The sequence below is a fragment of the Heterocephalus glaber genome, unplaced genomic scaffold, assembly GCF_053883595.1.
Source record: "Heterocephalus glaber isolate CG9 unplaced genomic scaffold, H.glaber_assembly_v1.0 deba00001472, whole genome shotgun sequence".
Taxonomy (NCBI): Eukaryota; Metazoa; Chordata; class Mammalia; order Rodentia; family Bathyergidae; genus Heterocephalus; species Heterocephalus glaber.
In genome coordinates this window covers 11271911-11292522 of record NW_028258315.1, presented here as the reverse complement: position 1 = coordinate 11292522, position 20612 = coordinate 11271911, and the positions used below count along the sequence as shown (strand labels likewise).

Here is a 20612-nt window from a genome sequence, read left to right as displayed (position 1 = left end):
TGGTCAGAGATGACAAAGGGGTGCTGGGGAACATTTTTCCTGGCCAGACAAGGAGGGACCCAACGGCAGAAGGCCTTTTCACTATCCACGCCTGCTTTTTTTTTTCCTCCCTCTTATTTGAACACTACGCAAGGAATCTTTTGATCCCCAAGGCTTCCTCTGACTTGGGTATTTCTGGCCCCTTTATGTACCGACCACCCGATGGGGTCCTACAACTAGCAGAAGGAAACTGCAGAGCCGCGTCTTGGTTGGCAGCCTGGTGTCCCCCTCCCCCACCGGTGACTTTCCTGGGCATTCCTTCTTCACTAATCCAGCCTGAATTTTCCCGGACTTTTAACTGTTCAAGTCGACAGTAGATGAGCCTGTCAGTATAGGGCTGCTGCTGCCAGACGGTCCCTCCCTGGTCAGATACAGCTGGCTGAGCAGGCTCAGCTGCTTACTGATAGCTCTGGAAGACCTAGAGCACAGCAATCCAAGGAGACACAGATCAAAGCCAGCCCAGGTGTGTCCTGCAACCTGCAGCTGTGGAGCACACCCATACTGGGGCACAGCCACCTGGCCTATCCAGATAAGCACCATCCCCAGGCTCCGCTTCAACAGGGGATGAGTCATCCATGCGAAACTGAGTCGCTTAACATTCAGCAAGTGCTTGTTTCCCCATCTTTCTTTCTTTCAAAGCCTAGGCATCCAAGTGTAATTTATTTTCTTCTTTACAATCAGGAAAAATCTTCCTATTCCCAGAGAAAGAATAAAACTCAGAGATTCATAGTTCGGCCCTGTGTGTATAGGTTGCAGTGCTTAGTCTTTTAGTGGTGTGTGATCCAGCCAGGAGTAGTGGGTCGGGTGGAAGGAGAGAAGCCCCCTCGAGACACACACACACACACACACACACACACACACACTACAGGCTAATGGTGAAATCCGTGGCTGCTCTATCTTGTCTTTGAGTCAAGCCTGACATCTTTGCATTCCACCCACAATTCTTTAGATACTCCAACCACCAGGGGATGACATTAACTGAGAGGCACCTGGAAAATGCTGAAGATTATACAAGAGAAAGGAAGGAGGAGTTTTGGTGGGGATTACGATAGCTCGAAGTGGAAGTGAGCGGCATGGGGGAGGGAGAGCAGCTAATGGCAACAGGAAGAGACCTGAATGTAAACCGTCAGTGTTAGGATTTCTTTAGGGGTGACTGTGAGACCTTCCTGTTGAGCCCAAGTAGCAAATCTCAAAGAACTTGGGTCAGAAATCCCATGGGTTTGGTTGCAAATAATCTCCCAAAGGAGATACTATTCCTTGAGGATAAATGAGGTTTTAGTGAGCAACAAATAATAGGTTTACACTTGAGAATTTGCATTGCTAGCAATGGAGAGAGAACAGCCCTTCTTTGTCCCATCGTATGGGCCTATCATTTCCTGCTGCCACTGAGCCTTTGTGGCACGGGCTTTAGGGATCATTTCAAAGTGACCCAGGGCACAACTGTACACCACGTGTTAGACATGCAAAATATGGGTAGTGGAAACATGCTCACCATACTAACTGTAGCTTGACAAGTGAATTCCTGTGAGCAAAGAGAAAGAGATCCAGTTTTCTGACCAATTATCCTTATGGATTTTTCAAGATTATTTCTTTTTGATCATTACTCAAAAGAAATGAAAACAGTAAAACTTAGAACATTTGTAAGAGAACCCTGAATCTGCACCCAAAATATTTCTTTCTATTTCAACAATAGCTATCATTGACTATATCTGGGGTCCTGCATTTAGGATCCTGAATTCCACTGGAGTATAGGCAGGTCTGGATATATTTAGGATCTGGGAGAAGGTTCACTTATGTACGGTCTATTTGTTGGGTCTTAAGAGCTTTCTAGGAACTAAATTAACCCCTCCACACACACACACCCACAAACAATTATCTACAGCAAGTGGAGCGATGTACACTTGGATATCATGGTACTTGTATTTTTCTTTTGATGGCCCAAAGGGATTTGGATTCATGCTTGACCTGTGTCTCTTTTTTTTTTTTTTTTTTTTTGAGTCAGATCTAATTTATTTGTTACTTATTCTTATTTTTGACTGGACTCAGACTTGGAAGTAGAAGCTCTCAGAGAGGACAGCCTGCGCCTCTTGGCAATTTGTTCCTGGAATTTCTCTTTGGCTTCCTTCATTCTCTTGGCCAAAAGTTTAGCATATTCTGCAGCCTCTTCTTTGTTTTTCTTAGTACGCTGCTTCTTCAGGGCAGTATGGTGGCGTTTGTGTTGAAGGACACGTGGTGTAACAAGATGCTGAATCTTGGGTGCTTTGGTCCTGGGTTTCTTACCTTCCTTGTTTAAGGGCTTTCTGACAACATATTGTCAGACATCCTCATCTTTAGAGAGATTGAAAAGTTTTCGGATTCTGCTTGCTCTTTTGGGCCCCAGGTGGTGAGGCACAGTAGTGTCAGTCAAGCCAGGAATATCTTTCTTTCCTTTTTTTACAATAACCAAGTTCAAGAACACTCAGGTTGGCATCCTCAATGCAACCCCAAACAGATTTGCACTTCCTCTCTCCAGTTCTCCTTGGTCTGTAACAGGAATGCCCCTTCCTCAGCAGCAGGAGAATTCGTACATGAGTCAAGGCTCCCTGCTTCATGGGGAAACCTTGTTTGTCGCTCCCACCACTGATTCGGACCACATAGCCCTTCCATTCTTCACCCAGAGCGTCAGCAGCAACTTCTGTGGCCACACACTTCTCATAGAAAGTATGGAGATTGCATTCATCATCCACCTCAATGAGTTTCTGGGAATGAGATGTTCAGCTTCATCTCAAAGCTACTGATTGCCCTCTGGGCGCCATGAAAAAATGGCCCAACTTCCACCCTGCACCTCATTTTTAACCAGATAGATGAAACAATTCTTTCTGGAGAAGGCAAAAAATAGCATGTCTACTAATGAGAAATAGAATTAGAAATAATCCTTTAGAGGTATAAAATTTAAACAGTATAATTTCTAAAAGGTCACCTTGTTTATTAAAACAGATATATTCAAAACAAGCTTCCTTTTTGAGAGAGGAAAGGAAAATCAGTTCCAAGTGTGTCTTCATAGATGGAAACATGATATTGTATTTGTACGCATACACACCCTCGACAATACTCATATACCTCCACTGCCCCATTTATTCCTGACAACTGTGTGACAAAGCCCATGGTTCTGAGTAGAGTTCACCATGTTGGAAAGTCTGGATGATTCTGCCCAGTGCAGGGGTTGCTTTAGTGATCCAAAATTCCCAACCCTCCCATAATTCTTAGGATATGAGCACAGTCTGATGTTGGACTGCCTGGGATGAGGGATAGAAGTTTTACAACAAATGCTGATTCTTGACCCCTACTCAGACAAATTGAAGCAGAATTTTGAGGAATGGGATCAAAAATCCTGATTTTGAATGAGATTCACAAGTGATTCTTATGCAAAATGAAGTTTAGTAACCAGTGCCAGAAAAATTACCAATAAATTGATTCATTAAAAAAAGACAAACAAACCCAGACCCAAGGCTTTGACTTCAGTCTTATATTTATCTCAGCAACTGTGGCTCTACCCTCTACCACCATCCTCCAATAACCCAATGACAAGAAAAGAAAAGAAAAGACAATGATGAAATGTGAAACTACAAAATTTGAGAGATAAAAATCTAAGTAATAATGCTAGGATACTGAAAATAGAATGCTCTTTTTCACTCTGTGACTCAAAACACTCAAGACATCATTACGTATAAAGCCACAATGATTCAGGCCACCAGTGCTACTGACATACATAAGTACAGATTGAGGATCCTTAAGCAAAAAATCCGAAATTGGAAATTTTTTTAATGCCGACACAGCCCTCAAAAAGTTCTAGGTTTCAGATTTTTGGATTAGAAATACTCAACCAATTAAATCTGTGCAAATATCTTGAAACGCTTATAGTCTCAAGGGTTTTGTATAAGGCATATTCAACCTGTATTTTAACAAGGATACTGATTCAGGTCAAATGATCCAGAGATGTGACAGCAGCAAAACAAAGCAACATGAATCAAAAGAAAAAGTTGATAGTGGGACTTGACCTCAAAATATAAAATGTATGGGCCGGGGATTTAGCTCAGTGGTGCCACTGCCTGCCTTGCAAGTGCAAGGTTCTGAGTTTGATCCTCAGTACCAAAATATATATATATGTGTGTGTGTGTGTGTGTGTGTGTGTGTGTGCTTAATTGACAAATTAATTGACCATAACACCCATAAGTATACACATATGGAGAACACAGCTTAAAATATTTTATTGATAAGGATGCATAATTTAAAGTGTTTGGAAAACACTGCTCTGTTTCATTCCTTCAGGACCTTGATAGTTGAGATCAATATGAGCCATTAAAAAACTACAATGTGGTACTATTACATGGTTATGTGAGATCCATTTTTAGAAAAGATTTGTGACTTAATGGAAGACAATACTTAACCAAAAGGAATCCATTTCTACGGGTGAAGTTGAGATTCTGGTGCTCAGATAGATGAGATTTTGGGATGCAGAAGTGATTATGATCTGGACCTTAAAGGTCCCCTAAATGTCATGTGTTGAAAGCTGGGCAGTCAACCTGTGTTGCTTTTGGGAGGTGGTAGAAACTGTAGGAAGTAGAGCCCAGTAAGAGAAGTTAGGCCTCTGGGTGTGTGCTTGAAGGATATATTGGGATGCATGCCACTCCTCTCTTTCTCTTTCACTTCCCTGCCACCATAATGAGCTTTGCCCTACCAGATGCTTCCTGCCATGATGTTTCACCACAGGCCCATAGTGGTGGGGCTAAGTAAGCATGGACTGAAACCTCTGAAACCATGAGCCAAAGTAAATTTTTCTTCCTCTTAAACTTGATTGTCTCAAGTATTTTGTCATGGCACCAGAAAGTTGACTAATATAGACATTTATTTCCAGGAAAATTATATCAGATAAGAAACTTCTAGTGTATCTTAACCACACCTTTGGGTGGGCTAGGGAATTGAAGGTAATTGTGATATTTCAGTGGAGCTGCCAGTAGCCTTTCAGTCTCTAATAGGATTCAAAATGTAATCAAGTTGGTTACTGTTGGGTTCTACAAGTAGTTGAGGGTAAGTGCCCAGTATGTGTTTCTATATTCATATTTTTTACTAAGATTTTTCACAGGGTGCTTCAAACTAGAAGGATCAAACTTCTAGTCTCATCAATTCATTATTTTGAAGAATTGACACTTATTTGTGTTTTGGTTGGGAAGGAAAACTCAGGTTTGTTTTTAATTTTCCAGTACTGAAGATTGAACCCAGAATCTTCATACTAAGCTACATCCCCAGCCATTTTTAATTTTAATTTTCATTTTTATATTTTTAAAATTTTGAGACAGGGTCTCATTATGTAGTCAAGGCTGGGCTTGAACTTGCAATCCTTCTGTCTCAGTCTTTCAGAGTGCTGGGATGACAGGTATGGGCCACCAGACCTGACTAGTTCTTTGTCTTTGCATTTCTCTCCTGTTTATTGTACACTGTAGCTGCCACATTCTAATTTTCACTTCTGAAAATGCCAAACATATTTTATAAAGGGATCCAACCTATGGTGTGGCCAGCTGGTCCAGTTTGCCGGGGGTTGTTTTAGTCTGGGTACGGAAAGACACACATTCCAGGTAAACTGGTATAGTTTATCACCCTGATGCTGCACTACCCAATAAGGTAGCCACTAGTCACTTGGGGCTATTTAACTCTCAATCAGTGAAAGTAGAATAAAATTTAAATTTCAGTTCTTTAGTTGCACTAGCTACATTTCAAGGGCTCAACAATAACATGCAGCTGGTGACTACCATGTTGGACAACACAGAAATAGAAGTTTCCATCATTGCAGAAAGTTCTGTTGCATAGTGCTGAGCTTCTAGGGTATTTCCTGCAATTTCCTGGAACTATTATAATGTCTTTGCTCACGTGATGGCACAGCCACCTCCATGAGCACAGACTGCTGGGTCAGGAAAGCCACAGTGAAAACTTGTTTTTCAGAGTTTGTGTCAGGCTTCTGGGTCTATGCCTTTGATCTTCTTAGAACCCAGGAATTTGCCAACACTTGTTAGTTTTCAGTAGAAATGGAACCACGGCATAAGAAACATTTAAGGTCACAGTGAGAGAAGACAGTTTTGCCCCTTTTAAACTGTGTCCATTGGGCATGAAGGGTGCGTTAATTTTGTTCCCATTTATAGCTTCTCCTTTGATGTGCGGCACAGCCAAGCTGGTCGCTGGTCTGAGTTAGAGCCAAGGAAGGATATGCAAGAGGAAGGCTACCTTTGGAGTCTGTGACTTGCAAGTCCAGACCACTGCATCCTACTCCAAGCATCAGTCTGATGGAAGCTACAAAGTAGTCAGGAATCGCGGAGAGAGCAGCACTCTGACAATGTCCTTCTTCCCAGAGGCAAAGACAAATCAGAAACAGAAACAGACAAACTGCCTGTTGGAAGATTCATTGCCAAATGATTTAATTGTGAACACAGCAGTTTATTCATTTCAGAAAATAGTATTGGATACCTACTACAGTTCTTGCTCCTGAGTCATTCACTGAGAGTAGGGGAGAGTTTAACATGTTTACTGATTTTAAAATGTAATAAATTGTGATGATTCATGGAGACGGTGGTGATGTTGATGATGACAATGACTATAACTAACATCTCCTGGGAGCTTTTCAAGCAGCAGGCTCCGTGCTTTACATGGAAGAGTACAAGGCAATGCTTTGGGAATTAATATAGGTGCTGGCAGGATCCCCAAGTGAAAATTTTACATTCTACTTTTTTAAGATTTCTAAGAAATTTAGCATTTAAACAAACCAATATCCACTTAGAAGTTATCTGGAGAGGCAACATAGTGGAGCATTGTACATAATGGAGTTTGTTTTATTTTTTAAAATAAACTTAATTTTAGAATAGTTTTAGGCTTATTGAACAGTTGCAAAGATAGTACAAAGAGTCCTCACAGGGTAATTGGTTTTTGAGTGAGATAACAACGGCTTCTAGTCCCAGTTCTGCCATTTATTCATTGTGCATCCTTGGACAAGTTATTTAACCCCTCAAATCCATAGGTGTGATTTTCTCAAGCATCAAATGGCACAATATTATTTGCTTTAGGCTATGGTAGGAAAGGGAAAAAATGAGAGAACATATGTAAAGTGCTTGGTACATGCTCAGGCCATTGAGATGCTTAATGAGCATTAATATTAATTTTTGTTTGTATGGATGTTGTATTTCTTTTCACAAATTAATGAAAATCACACACTGTAATAATTTTAAGTGGCTAGTATTTAATAGTGATCAGTTTACTTCTCTGAAAGAAAACTTTTATTTCCTTCTGTATCTCACCCCTGTTTTCAAGGAATTGAAGGAGCTTTTATTTCTAACCTTCACTCAAGCCCAGTTCACACTGAGCCAAATGGATCCACTGTCTTGTCTTATGTTGTCCGTGATCCTCTTTCTACCTAAAGAAACAGAGGGAAGATGAGGGTGGATGTTTCTATTGTCTTGTTCATTTAGGTTACTTTAACAAAACCACCATAGACTGGGTGGCGTAAACAGCAGAAATTTATTCCTCACAGTCCTGGGGGCTGAGAAGTCCAAGATCAAGGTGCCAGTCTCATTGGCTGGTGGTGAGGACTCCAGCTGGTTATGTCTTCATGGGTTGCAAAAAGAGAGGGGAAGCAAGGTTGAAAGCATCTCTTCTTACAGGGCACTAATCCCATCATGTGAACGCCACCATCATGTCCTCATTTCCTCCGAAAGGGCTCATTTCCAAATGCCAGCAGACTTGGATGGACTCGAGGAGGGAGTCACAGACATTCAGTCTGCAGCACCCATCCCAGATGGGAAGCTGAGGCGCTCTGCCGATCTGTTCAAGGAGAGATCCCAGCAGGGGCCAATAGGTACAGCACCCTGAGGAGCTCTAGGAGTGAGTACTGCAGCCTTTCCTCACGTGGCTGGAGAACAGTATGCACCACGGTTTCCCATTGCCTTCCTATGGAGCTGCAGTGGAGGCAGAGAGTCAGAGAAAGCAGAATGCCAACCAACTTTCACAGCATTCCCTTCTTTCCTTTCTGTGATCACCAAGATAATGAGGACCATTCCCCTCCTCAAACACACAGATCTCTCCAAATCCTCCAGACTTCCGTGGGATCCATTTAGTTTATCCACATTTTTCTCCATCATTGACTAAGAATCATTCCTACTGCCTGATTTCTTGAGAAGAAAATGCTTCTAACTAGACAATATTTGGGCTATGCATTCCAAATAAGTTCTCTGAGTCTGGAAAATATGATAAATAATTGAGCACAGTAGAATTTCTCTGTATTTCTGTTACTCAGAGGACACTTCAAATTATCATTTAGCCTTCACCCTAAGACAGACACACTAGCTCAGCATTGTCTTCCGTCCTTCCTAAACATTTTCTCTCTCTCTCTCTCTCCTCTTCCCTCCCCTCTTCCCTGTCTCCCCCCCCTCCTTCTCCCCCTCTCCCATTGATGACAATTCACAAACCTTGGTCTGAGGGTCAATTTCAGTTTCCCTTTTCAATTCCTAAGAAACTCAGCAGGAGCTACTGGGAAATTTTGGGTCATTATGGTCTTAATGGAAAGCCCCAGGTTGAGATAAAGATTTTTTTCTTCAATTTGAAAGAAAATGTTGGACTTCAGACAACTGTGAAATATGTTTGGAAATTGTTCCCAGCAAGTTTTTCTGGAAAGAATTCAGGCTGCTAGCAATGAAGGGTCTAGCACTAGATTTAGCACCTCCACCATGCTGTTCACTCAAGACGCTGCAAAAATTGCTCCCCCAAATACATGTCCTAGGATGGGCACTTGTGGGCTTCATGGACCGAATTCTGTCTAAATAGTGACTGTAGTGACAAAGGTTCTGCATTTATTCCCTACCATAAACCTCATGAATTTTGAATAATTACAACCTCAACTGCTCTACCCACGGCACCCACATGTGCTGTCCCATTCAATCTGCACAGCCATGCTACAAGTTGAATGTGATTATTGTTCCCATTTCACAGTGGAGGAAACTGAGATGCAGAGTTTGCTGAGCTCACCAGGGCAACACACTTGAGAAGAATTGGACCCAAGCTCTGAAGTAGAGAACTTTCACTTTGGAGTGTACTCTGGTGGCTACTTTGTAAAAATGTTCAGAAGCCAACAGTGAAGTGCAGGCCAGCAACCTCATCACAGTGATGGAAAGCAATGTGAGAGTTGTCCAGCAGCTTGCAAATATTTCCCCAGTCTTCCCCTTGCAATGACAATGACGGTAGACATCAGAGCCTCAAATGGATGGTAGTCAGCAGTGCCAGGACTTTCCTAACTGGTGATTGGCCCAGTGCCTTCTAGACCCAGTAGCTTGTCTCCTAGCTCCTGAGCCAGTGCTCACTTTGAGGGGACAGCCAGATTGATGGAAACAGGGTGGACACACTTATTCCACTGGAAAGCCAAAGACTGTGAAAATGTCTCTTGTTACCACAGTGGTAGGGAGGATGTCTTTGGCAATGGAGTCCTAAAATGGTGTCATGGATGCAGTGCAGTGACTGCTGCTTCTCATAACAGAAAAGCAGTCATCTCACCAGCATTTCAAGTCCGTTCATTGAAAAGCAACCCCATTGGAAGACAGCCTTGAAGATGTGGCTATGCTTCATCCTCTCCCTGTAAGGGCCTTTTGCAAAGCCTTTTAACATGACTACTTCTGAACCTTGGGGTTGAACAGAGAAGAGGAAATGGCAGTGTGTAGTGGTAAATGGTTTTGACATCTTTTAAGACAAAGGATACAAGAGGCTGGATACTGGACCTAAAGAGTCAGGAGATAGTTGCTCTAACTTGCTGATAATCCTATACTTCTGTCCCAGGAGCTCACAATTTATAAAGCAACCTTATCCTCAACAGGCCACCTTTCAAAGAAATCTACTTTGTCAAAGTTAGAAGATAGAGGTAGATTTTATTTTGTATGATTAACTTGGGCACCAATAAAAAGAATTGGAATCACTTTAGGGGGCCAAAGTACCATGAACACTCTAGAAAATATTGGTGGAAAATGCTTAATGGCCAGGTAATATGAAGTGATCTCAGATATCTATAATTAACATGTAATAGTACAAATCTGCTTGGCAGTCAGAAAATGCCAAAGAGGTCAACAGGTGTGACCTTCAGCTTCAGCCACTGTGCAGACAGGTGTTCTATGAGGTTTCATTTCATTTTCATACAGTTTGAAGATGGCATTTTTAGTCACAGGGCAGCGAATGATTAACCAAAACAATTCCTTTGAACCAAATAAGTGTGAACAGCTCTGTAATGAAAGATCTGGCAACTTGGTTTTGGGTTTCTTTGTTGGTTCGTTTTTGTTTTTGAAATAAGGGGATTTTTCAAAGCATAGCAAACTTTTCCTTGTTTTTGTGAAATATTGCCCTATGTTTCCATGCAGAAAAGCAAAAACTTTCAAAAGGTCATGTGATGTCATTTCAGCAATGCAGAAATTAAAAAAAATCAACTAACAAGCAAAAGAGGATGTATCTGATAACAATCTCTGACGGCTTATCTTAAAGCTGACTATAAGTGTATATATCTAATTCTAGAAGGATTCCACTTTGAAGTTTGAGAGCTGTAATTCCCTAATAAAGACCACTTGTTTGGCAAGGGCTATTTTAACTCTGAGCTGGGTTACATAGGAAATCGTGTCCTGCTCTTCTTAGGGGCCATTATCAGCATCCTCCCTGAGAACAAGGGTGGGCAGATGCAGAAAAAGGCAAATAAAGACTTTTCCTCTTCTCAGGGAAAAGGGTTGGTGTGTGAAATCACAGGGTGGCATCCTAGAGTTGTGTGAGCTTTGGAGGAGAATTCTTTCCACTCTCCTCACAGAATCATGCTCTGTTCTGCACTGTGGTTACTTCTGGCTTCTGGAGAGCAATGGCCCCTGCTGGGGGTGATTTTCTCCCCAGGTGACTTGTAGTAACATGGAGATATTTCTGGTTGTCACTCTGGGAGCTCTACTAGCACTAGGTAAACCAGGCAGACCAAAATAGCATGGAAAATAGGCTCAGAAAATTAAATTGTCATCAAAACCATGGCCTACGAAAGGTAGGCCAGCATCAGGTGTAAAACCTATGCAGAATGACCAGATGCTATAACAAGATTTAAAAGTGACTTCGAGTGTCCTAAGGCAACAGCCTAAATGGCTACAGTGCATCTGAGAAACAGCACTCACACCAAGAACCAGGAAGAAAATCACATCTTAAATGATAAAAAAAAAGATAGTCAACTAATGTGACACTGAGATAAATCAGTTACTGAAATTATCTGAAAAATATTTTAAGGTACAAAAAAGCTTCAATGATAAATTATCTTAAACCAAATGAAAAGCAAAAAATATCAGTGAAGGAATAGCAATTATGAAGAACCACCAATTGAAATTATAGCACTGAAAAATATAACAACAGTATTGAAAACCCTGAGCAATAGTAGGAAGGAGATGACAGAGGAGCTTTAAGTCTGAAAATCAGAGAGAACACACATTTAAAACAAAATAAGAAGAGTGTCAAGGGACTGTTAGTAACAAAAAGTTTTTAAAAGTCATATCAACTAAAAAAAAATTGTTTTTAATCATATCAACTGGAAGCCCACAAGGAGGCTAGAAAAAGAGTGACATTAAAAGAGTATTTGAAAAAAATATAATGGTTGAGTACAGCATGGTGGTATTTATTTGTATTCCTCTCAGGAGACTGAGACAGAAGGATCACAAGTTTAGCCTAGCCTGGGCAACTTAGTGAGACCTTGTTTCAAAAAGTAAAATATTTTTAAAAAGGGCTTGAGGTGCAGCTCAGTGGTAGAGTGCTTGCCTAACATGCATGAAATCCTGGGTTCAATCCATAGTATGGCAACAAAACAAAAACAAACAGAACACTATGATGGCTGAAAGCTTCCAAACTTGGTGAAAGACATAAACCTACATGTTTAAGAAAGTGAAAAATCTTCCATATGGTAAGACCAAATAAATCCACACCTCAGCACACTATAATCCACCTTCTAAAGACTAGAGACAAAGTCTTGAAAGCAGCCAAAGAAGAGTGACACATAGAGGATACAAATTCAAATAACTGCACGTCTGTCGTCTGAAACCATGGAGATTGAAAGGAGACGCCACATGGTGTAACAAGGGCTAAGGAACAGACAAGGATTCCAAGTATGTGCCACACAGAGAGGTGTGTACTGCAACGCCCAGCTTTAAAAAGGCATTTCTAGGTAGATATTTTATCTTTAATAAATTTTCTTTTTGGTCACTTCATCAGGTCTCACATAATCAAGGGATATCTGAACTAAGTTATGCAAGAGACATCCACTTGAAAATTCTAGAACATAGATGCAAAAAAGTACTATTCAAGAAAGTGTGAGAGCTGGTTGTTAGGAGACCTATATTTTTTCTGGTCATGGCCCCTGTATTAATAGCTGGGCAGCTCTGGGCAAGTCCCTGAAGCTCTCTGAGCTTTACTTTTCTCATCCGAAAGATGAAGGGGTTGAACTAACAGACCTCAAACAGGTTTTTTTTTCTTGATCTAAACTCTTGAAATAATGTGAGTCAACTCCATACTTGTAAACAGGAAGAGTTCTTTGGCCTTTCAACAACAAATGTACCTTCCAAACTGCTGACGGAGGAGTCAGCGCCTCTGAGTCAGTCTCAGATAGCCATGGAGTGCTGTATTCCACTGCAAGAACAATGCTGCACATCAAAAAGGAAGGCCGATCTGAATCAATTTCCCCATACAACAGGCAAAGCAGTGGGTGAAGAGTGTTGGTATAGACTTAAAAACATCCAATAAGAAAGTTCTAGGGCCTTTCAGCATTGGCTTGGTTTGGCAGCTGGAAACCCACACATGTTCTCACTGAACACACTTTGGATGGGGCCTTTCCTGAAAGTTCTAGTTTTTAAAAAGCGGGGCACTCACAGAGGCCTCTGAGAAAACTACAGTGCTTTTGCATGGACTAGAAGTAACCCCATGGTTACCATGTCCATTCTCAACCCTACATCTAGCCAGTGAGGATGTGTTTCTAGGGGTGCAAAGTCTACGGGAGGGAGATCCAGGTCTCCATGCACCTTGACTTCAACAAGGTATCAGACACACCTTTCATTATTTCTAAATTCCACCTTTTATTGGGGAGAGGTACTTCAGAAGGCAGTGCAGGGGATATTGGCTCAGAGACAACAGAGGTTGTAGTTGAATACAAACAGCACTGAGCAATCAAGGTGGAATAATCAGGAAACCCAAGAGAAAGAGATCCCCTAGCTAAATATCAAGAACACCACAATGCCAGAATCAAGGCCTGCAGACAACAGCTCTGGAGGATCGCGCAATCCCATTGCCTCTGTCAGTTAGTGCTCCTGTAGGAAAAGGGGCTCCCTCATCTGGAGTTTAGTGGTGGAAGTGGTTGCCTAAAGAAGGCAGAGTTAAATGAACACCTGACACCATGGAGGTACAGAGGGACCGAACCATTCCAAAGGGCTCTGCAGGCTGGGACGGTAAGGGGAAAAGGACGAGTCCCTCCCATGTTCCTGGCCTTGAAGCTTAAAATTATTTGGGCTCATTGGATAGTTGTTTGTTTTACACAGCAGCTGCATGGCCTGTCCTTCATGCGGGAATGAAATCACATTCCCACAGACTTGCCTTTGACCACGACCTTGAGGATTCTGCTGTGCCATGCTCATTTCCTCCTCCACTCTGCACTTGCTGCCCACAGCCACCACCACAGCTGTGCTCCAAACCCTCCCTGTGGCTGGCTCCATGCATGTGGGGTTGAGTATGCACCTGTGTCACCTGGGGCTCCCCTCCAGTCTCTTCAGAGCCCTGGTCAAAGGTCCCTTTAGCTCAATTCATGTCCTGCCCTTGGGAGGTGAAAGAATTACCCCTGGAGATTCCTGGAGCCCCATTGTACTAAAGGAATCAACCCCTGTACTTAGGCAGCTTTTCATCTCTGCAACAAAATACCTGAGATAATCAACTTAAAGGAGGAAAAGCTTATTTGGGCTCCTGGTTTCAGTCCAAGGCCACTTGATCATGTTGTTTCAGCCTGTGGTGGCATCATACATCATGGCAGGAAGGTGTGACAGAGGAGACTACCCTCTGCACGGCAGCCAGAAAGCAAAGAGAAAGCAGAGGGGCAGGATCCCAATATCCCCTCTAGGGCATGCCCCTGGAAACAGAACTTCTCCCTGACTGACCCTATCTCTTGAAGTTCCACTACTTTTCAACAGCACCAGAGGCTGACAATGAAGCCTTTACCACGTGGGCCTTGGGGGATCTTTAAGCTCTAAACCCTAACAATCTTGTGAGGCTGATGGCTGATCAGCCCCCACCCATGCTGTGTGTGCAGGCTCAGTTTCCAGCTTGGGTTCCATGAGTCTTTGCTCTTGGAGCCTTATTACTCAGTGAGCAGCCTGGGAATGGGTTACATCTGTACTGGGTAAAACTATTATGGGTGCTGGTGGCCATGATGACTATATTCAGTGAGATTATTTTAATCTTTATCTTCTGCGTGATATCTGGAGTTTCCCATGATTTACTAAATACACGCATCTTTCGCTCAATCTTCTGCCTATTAAAATGTCAGAATAATGTGCAGGATAATTTAGGCTCTATGAGTGCTTTATGCATACCTCTATTATTGTACTTATCACATTGTGCTGTAATTTTTTGTTTACATATGTCTTTGCCACTTGGCTTTGAATTCCTCCAGAGTGTAGGCTTTGACTTCATTCCTGCTAGCATTCCACCTCCTCCTCTGAACCCAGCAGCTGAACATTCTGAGCATAGTAGGATTTTCACAAATGAGGTGGCTTTGCAGGAAAACTCAGGAGACTGGTACACCTATTGTTCACATATTCATTTATTCAACACATATATTTAGTGTAATTATTTATTTTTGAATTGATAAATACAAATTGTATACATTTATGGTGTACAACATGATGTCCTGAAATATGTATACATTGTGGACTAACGAAAGCACACTAACTAACATATACTTTATTTCACACATTTATTTTTTTATGATGTGGACACTTAAAATTTACCCTTAGTAATTCTCAAGAACACAATTTAACTGTTATTAACTAGAGTCACCATGATGCACAGCAATAGATCTCTTGAACTTATTCCCTCTTTCAAACTGAAATTTCATGTCCTCTAACTAACTTTCACCAACCCACCTCTACACCCATTGCTTTGTAACTGACACTGTATTCTCTGCTTCTACAGATTTAACTTTTTAAAGATTCCTAACATAAGTGAAATGATGCAGTATTTGTCTTTCCGTACCTCTCTTTTTTCACTTTACAGAATGTCCTCCTATTTCATTTATGTTGCAAATGGCAGAATTTTGTTTTCATGGAGAGGAGACAGGAGGAGTAAGGTAGTGCGAGTGTGTGTGTGTGTGTGTGTGTGTGTGTGTGTGTGTGTGTGTGTGTAGGAGGTGGTAATGACCTGGCCAGTGTGGTTGATGTTACTATCATTTTGGTGTTATTGGAGGAATGTCAAGTATGAGACAAAAGGTGAAGCTGGAGCGAGTATCAAAGATAAGTGGCAGAGGGCAGTTTATGAAAAGTTACGAACTCAGATATCATGCTGTAGGTGTAGGTGGACATTGGTGTGGTAAAGGGATATAAGCCACGGACAAACATGACACTTTAGAATGAGTTACCCTTTGACCTTGTGAAGAGCAGAATGAAACATAAAACCAGAATCCAGGAGACGGAGAAGACTTGATCCAGGGTAGTTATGCAAGGGTTGGAAAGAAGGGAACTGGTGTGAACCTGACTTGGGAGACAACTTGTAGAACTCTGTGGATAATGGGAAATGGGGGGTCAGGGAGAGTGAAGAGGCAAGAGAGCCTCCTGTGTGAACGACGGAGCCTTCATCCAAGACTGAATAGACAAGAGGGGTCAGATCTGGGGGAAGGAAGTGGCTTTGTTTTAGACATGTTGAGTTTGAGGTGTGTCTGACCTACTCTTAACAGCAGGTAGCTAAACACACACTTGAAGCTTGGAGGGGTGGGAGAGAGGCCCTGACCTAGAGGTTTAAAATCTGACATAACAGGGCCAGGGATTTAGGTCAGTGGTTCCAGCGCCTGCCTCGCAAGCCCAGGTCCAGAGTTCGATCCCTGGTACGCCCCCCCCCGCCCTGCCCAAAAAAAGAAAAAAGAAAAAAAATCTGAGATAACAAAGGTGGAGGTAGAAACCATGATGGTGGCTGAAATCACTCGGGTCAGTATGTGGTATGGAAAGGGGGCTCTGCTCCCTGGGAAACATGAACACAAGAAGCTAGCAAAGAAAGAAAACAGGAGCCCACTGAAGAGTAGGAGTGTGCTGGCTGTGCTGGGAACCAGCTGGCCCGCGAGGGAAGCTGCCTTGACCTCCCAACCCCACCTCTGATGGTATAGACTTCTCCAGTGAGTCTGCTGTGTCCTTCACAGAAGCTTCCGTAATTATAAATTAGCACAGATTTTGTACTTGTCAACTGACTATCTCCCCTGCTAGACTATGAACTCTACAAAGCCAAGGATTGGATCTCTCTTAATCCTTAGGAAATTCCCCTAACCTAATAAAAGTCTGGCAAATGGTAGTTGTTCAATAAATATTTGGGAAATTAAATAACGGAGTTCCAAGCTCCTAGAATGTTGTAGACAGTTGCAAAGAATGTCATTTTTACTAATCGAATTACCCATATAATGCTCTAGGTATGATGTGTGCTTATGCTTATATTTTTAGTGCTTCTTGTGTTAAAAAAAATTTCCACCTTAAGGGTCTCACTTATTTTAAGACGTTAACATTTTTTTAAAAAAATCTCTCCTCAATGGGACAAGAGGCTTCCACATTCTTGAAGAGATGACAAAGGCAAAGGGCAGACTTCATGTGCATTAGTTCACAATACTGTGCTCCTAAATGGGGACTCATTGTTTCCCAAAGCTTCTGGTCTCAAGAGGGGAAACAGTTGGCCAAATGGCCCTTGAAAATGTATCTAGTTATTCAACCAGGCATACAAATTATGATGGGGGTATGGTCACAGTGGAGAGTGTGCCATGCTTTTAGCAACACTTCTGTGCAAAGTTTTATAAGAAAATGTAACTGGATTTGGTGGTGAATGCCTATAATTCCAACACTCTGGGAGGCTGAGACAGTAGGATCTCAATTAATAAGACCCTGTCTTAAAATTTTAAAAGATAAAGTAAAATAAAATTTATAAAGGGCTAGGCATGTAGCTCAATGTGAAGATCCTGTGTTCAATTCCCCAATGTGAAAAAAAAAGTAGATAATGAGTTTAGAAATTACATAATTTTATATATAAATCTTCCTATGCATTGCTTGTTACTGTTTATTAAAATGCTGGAAATTAATTGGATTTTAATGTCAAGCACTGAATCTCATACAAATAAATTTGAATCATCGTATGAATATTTAGGAGAGGGCTCATCTGTGGGCTTTGGGGCAAATACAGGGAAGGATCATACATGATGGAAAGCCAGCTCCAGGTTGAGACAGACATTTCAGAGATGTGGTTCCTTCCTTTCTCCTCCTTTCACAGCTTTGTCTCGGTCTTTACCCTGTAATTTACGCTGAAGGTTTTTGTATAAAGGGATAAAAATCTCTAAATCCACAGTGATGTCTAAAATGGAGACATGCCAAAGTATCTCGTGCGTGCACCAGGTTTCAAAATTTCTAACCTTTGTTGAGAGAATTTTCTGATGGGTGATAAAGAAATGAAAGGGAGAGGGAAGAAGATATTGAAAAGGGAGCACATGTTGTTTCTTTGTAGTTAGGTACACTGGTTACCAGTACAGGCTGCTGCTCTGCCTCTTAAATAGTTGCTGAATGCATCCTTTTGACAGCCTGGGCTTGCTCATCTGATAATGCAGGTGATAACTCACTAACCTCATAGTGGTGTTTAAAGGGTTAAATGAGTCAACATATGCAAAGCACTTGGATCAATGCCTGGAAACAGTGAGTACTGTCAAACTATTCCCAGCCATTGTTATTTGTAGTTTTAGCCTAGGCTGTAGAGTTTTGTACAGTGTTATGTCACCCATGTCTCAATCATTTTCTTCCTTTGAAAATGATTTGCTATGGTCTACATGTTTGTATCCAGGGTTTTGGTGAGGTGGTTAGGTGATGAGGTAAGAGCCCTCATGTATGAAATTCTTCCCTTTATAAAAGAGGCCCAAGGGAGCTTTTGGCCTCTTTCTCTATGGGAGAACACAGAGACAGTATGGCCACCCATGAGTCAGAAACCTGCCCTCACCAGACACTGAATCTGCCTTGGTCTTGGACTTCTAGCCTCTAGAAGTATAGGAAACGGATTTCTCTTGTTTTGTTTTATTTCTGTTGTTTTATAAGCCACCCGGAGTGGGGTGTTTTGTTACAGCCATCCCAACAGACTAAGATATGTTTACCATGCAGCCTTTGAACTGCTGGCTCTGGCCAGTTCCCCACCCATCTACAGATCCTGATCTGTGGAGTCCACTGACTCATAGGAGGTAGGTTTGTTTCTGTGTTTGCTTTGCTCTCCCTGTTTACCCTGTGGCTCTTCCTCCCAGTTCCAGAGAGCCCTGTTAAAATCATCAATAGCACCAACTGCAGACTTACATAACTGTGTTGGGTGCATTTCTCTGAAGAATTTGCTCAACCGGGCAACTCAGTTGCCCAGGGAAACTAGCTGGTGATGTCACAAGGAATCTCACTTCCAGTTCCCTCTTGGTGCCCTTCAGCTGAGGCTGAGGCAGGGTCCGGACCTGTGCCCACCCAGCCCAGCCTTGTCTCTTCCCCACCAGGACAGTGCAGAGACCCTGTCCCTCTTCCGGCACTGCCTGCACTCAGGTATGTGGGCAGCAGGACCACAGAGCTCTTCCTTCGCTTCTTCCCCCCAAGCACAGAAATGCCTGTGGGTAACCCTTCCTCCTCTAGGACAAAGATGTAAAAGTAAAAAAGAAGGAAAAGGAAAAAAAACAACCCTTGGGGCTATTGCCTGGAGGATCAAAGGTTGTTTCAGAGATGTCAGGAGCAGATCCTTCCCTTTCTTCACACCCTAGACACACTCAGTAGTCTCCGCCTTCCGCCTTATCAACCTGCTGCTCTTTCTCTCCAGAGATAGCGCTGTAATTTCCTGTTCTGCTCAAAGGAAAAGATAGTCAGGCCATGGTAATATTTTACTAGATTTTGTGGGTATTTCTTAAGAGGGCCCTTTAACCAGGCCACTGCCCCAGTGACCTAGTCCAACAGTGCAAAGTGCAACCCTTGCTTCATCCCTTCTTCAAAACACCACTGCAACGAGTGCAATCTCCACGGATAATCTACCATTAGCTAAACACAGATGTCTGAAAACCAGTAACAATAATAAGCCTTTCTCCCACATTGGAAAAGAACCTAAGAGAGAAGCAAAATCCAGCCATGTTGGAACTCTCACTCCCAAAGGGGTGTGTTTTACAGCTCTCCAGCCTGCACAGGATTTGAGCTGTGACCACAGAAGGAAAGAGACGACTGGATGTGTTCACGGTGACCTGTGTAGAGGTAGCCATGACGAGGACTTCTACATGTGCATACCACTTCATTCTTTGGAACTGGTACATTTTCCTCAATGTTTACATCCCACAACTTGGAACTATCTTTCAAGACGGTGCACAGACTAAATACTTGACACTCTTCAATCTGGTAAGTCTATAAGCTCAATATATGTGTAGTATCAGTGCTTTTTCATGTATCACTTTTGCATTTTATCAGACACAGAATTCCATTATCCATCATCCTTTATTGCTGGTGAGTTTTGCTTGCTTTCTTAACAGTATGCACTGAGAAACCCGTTTGAAAGCTATTCATGGCTACATTTTTGGACTGGCTAATTGTTAAATGCTCTTTTGAAAAGAATCTTGTCTTGGAGCCCAATAGAGGGACCAAAGTAATGGTTTCACCATGGAATTGACTACAAATACAGGAGGGATTTTGAACCTTGCTTGGGAAAGTCTGTGAAGAGAAGGCAGAGTGGCGTATGTTGTGTAGGAAGTGTGATTTCCAATGGAGGAATAATGCCATTTTCCAGCACACACAGACTAACAGATTTATCTAAGAAAAGCAAACACATTTTGCCATGTTCAGCTCCCACTTCAATTTTTTTAGGCTCAAGCTCCATCTGAAAGGACAAATCACCCTGCAGAATAATCGCAAATACATATTTTCAACTCTTTAAAACCCAGTCTGATAACTGTCTTCCTGAACTAGCTGACCTAAGTTACTGGTATATGAAGAGTGAATTGGAGAGAAAAGCAGATTTTAAAAGAGTATTTTGAGATTATGTTTTAAGAAAATTAAAGCTAAGAATGTGCATCCTTTAGGGGTTGAGAATTAGTGTTTGAGGCTTTTGACTGACTATAGGAGGCCATCTAGACATCTGGTTTCAGAAACTGGACAGTATATTCCAATCCTTTGGAATCAAAATCCCCATGTGACAAGCAGAGGATACCCTACATGATCAGAAAAACTGACCCTAAGATGCTTGGGTAGCAGAATGGAGAGGGTTTAAATTAAAAAGGCCAGGAGGTGCCTCCTTCT

General features: G+C 42.1%; 1 protein-coding gene and 1 pseudogene across 7 annotated transcripts in view; one reads left to right on the top strand and one right to left on the bottom strand.

Moving 5' to 3' along the window:
- Positions 1-2053: 2053 nt before the first annotated feature.
- On the bottom strand, positions 2054-2802 carry LOC101726382 (small ribosomal subunit protein eS6 pseudogene; annotated as a pseudogene).
- A 16732-nt stretch (positions 2803-19534) lies between these two features.
- Adtrp (androgen dependent TFPI regulating protein) overlaps positions 19535-20612 on the top strand; it is a 64974-nt gene continuing 63896 nt past the window's right edge. For 6 of the 7 annotated variants that reach the window (XR_002396014.2, XM_087181776.1, XM_021260650.2 and 3 more), the window contains exon 1: positions 19535-19718. Coding sequence is in view for 6 of the 7 variants with exons in the window: in XM_087181776.1 (XP_087037902.1) it covers positions 19584-19718 (135 nt within the window). In the remaining variant the exon portion in view is untranslated. The remainder of the gene's footprint in view (positions 19719-20612) is intronic. The other variant, XM_004847691.4, reaches the window with a different exon arrangement.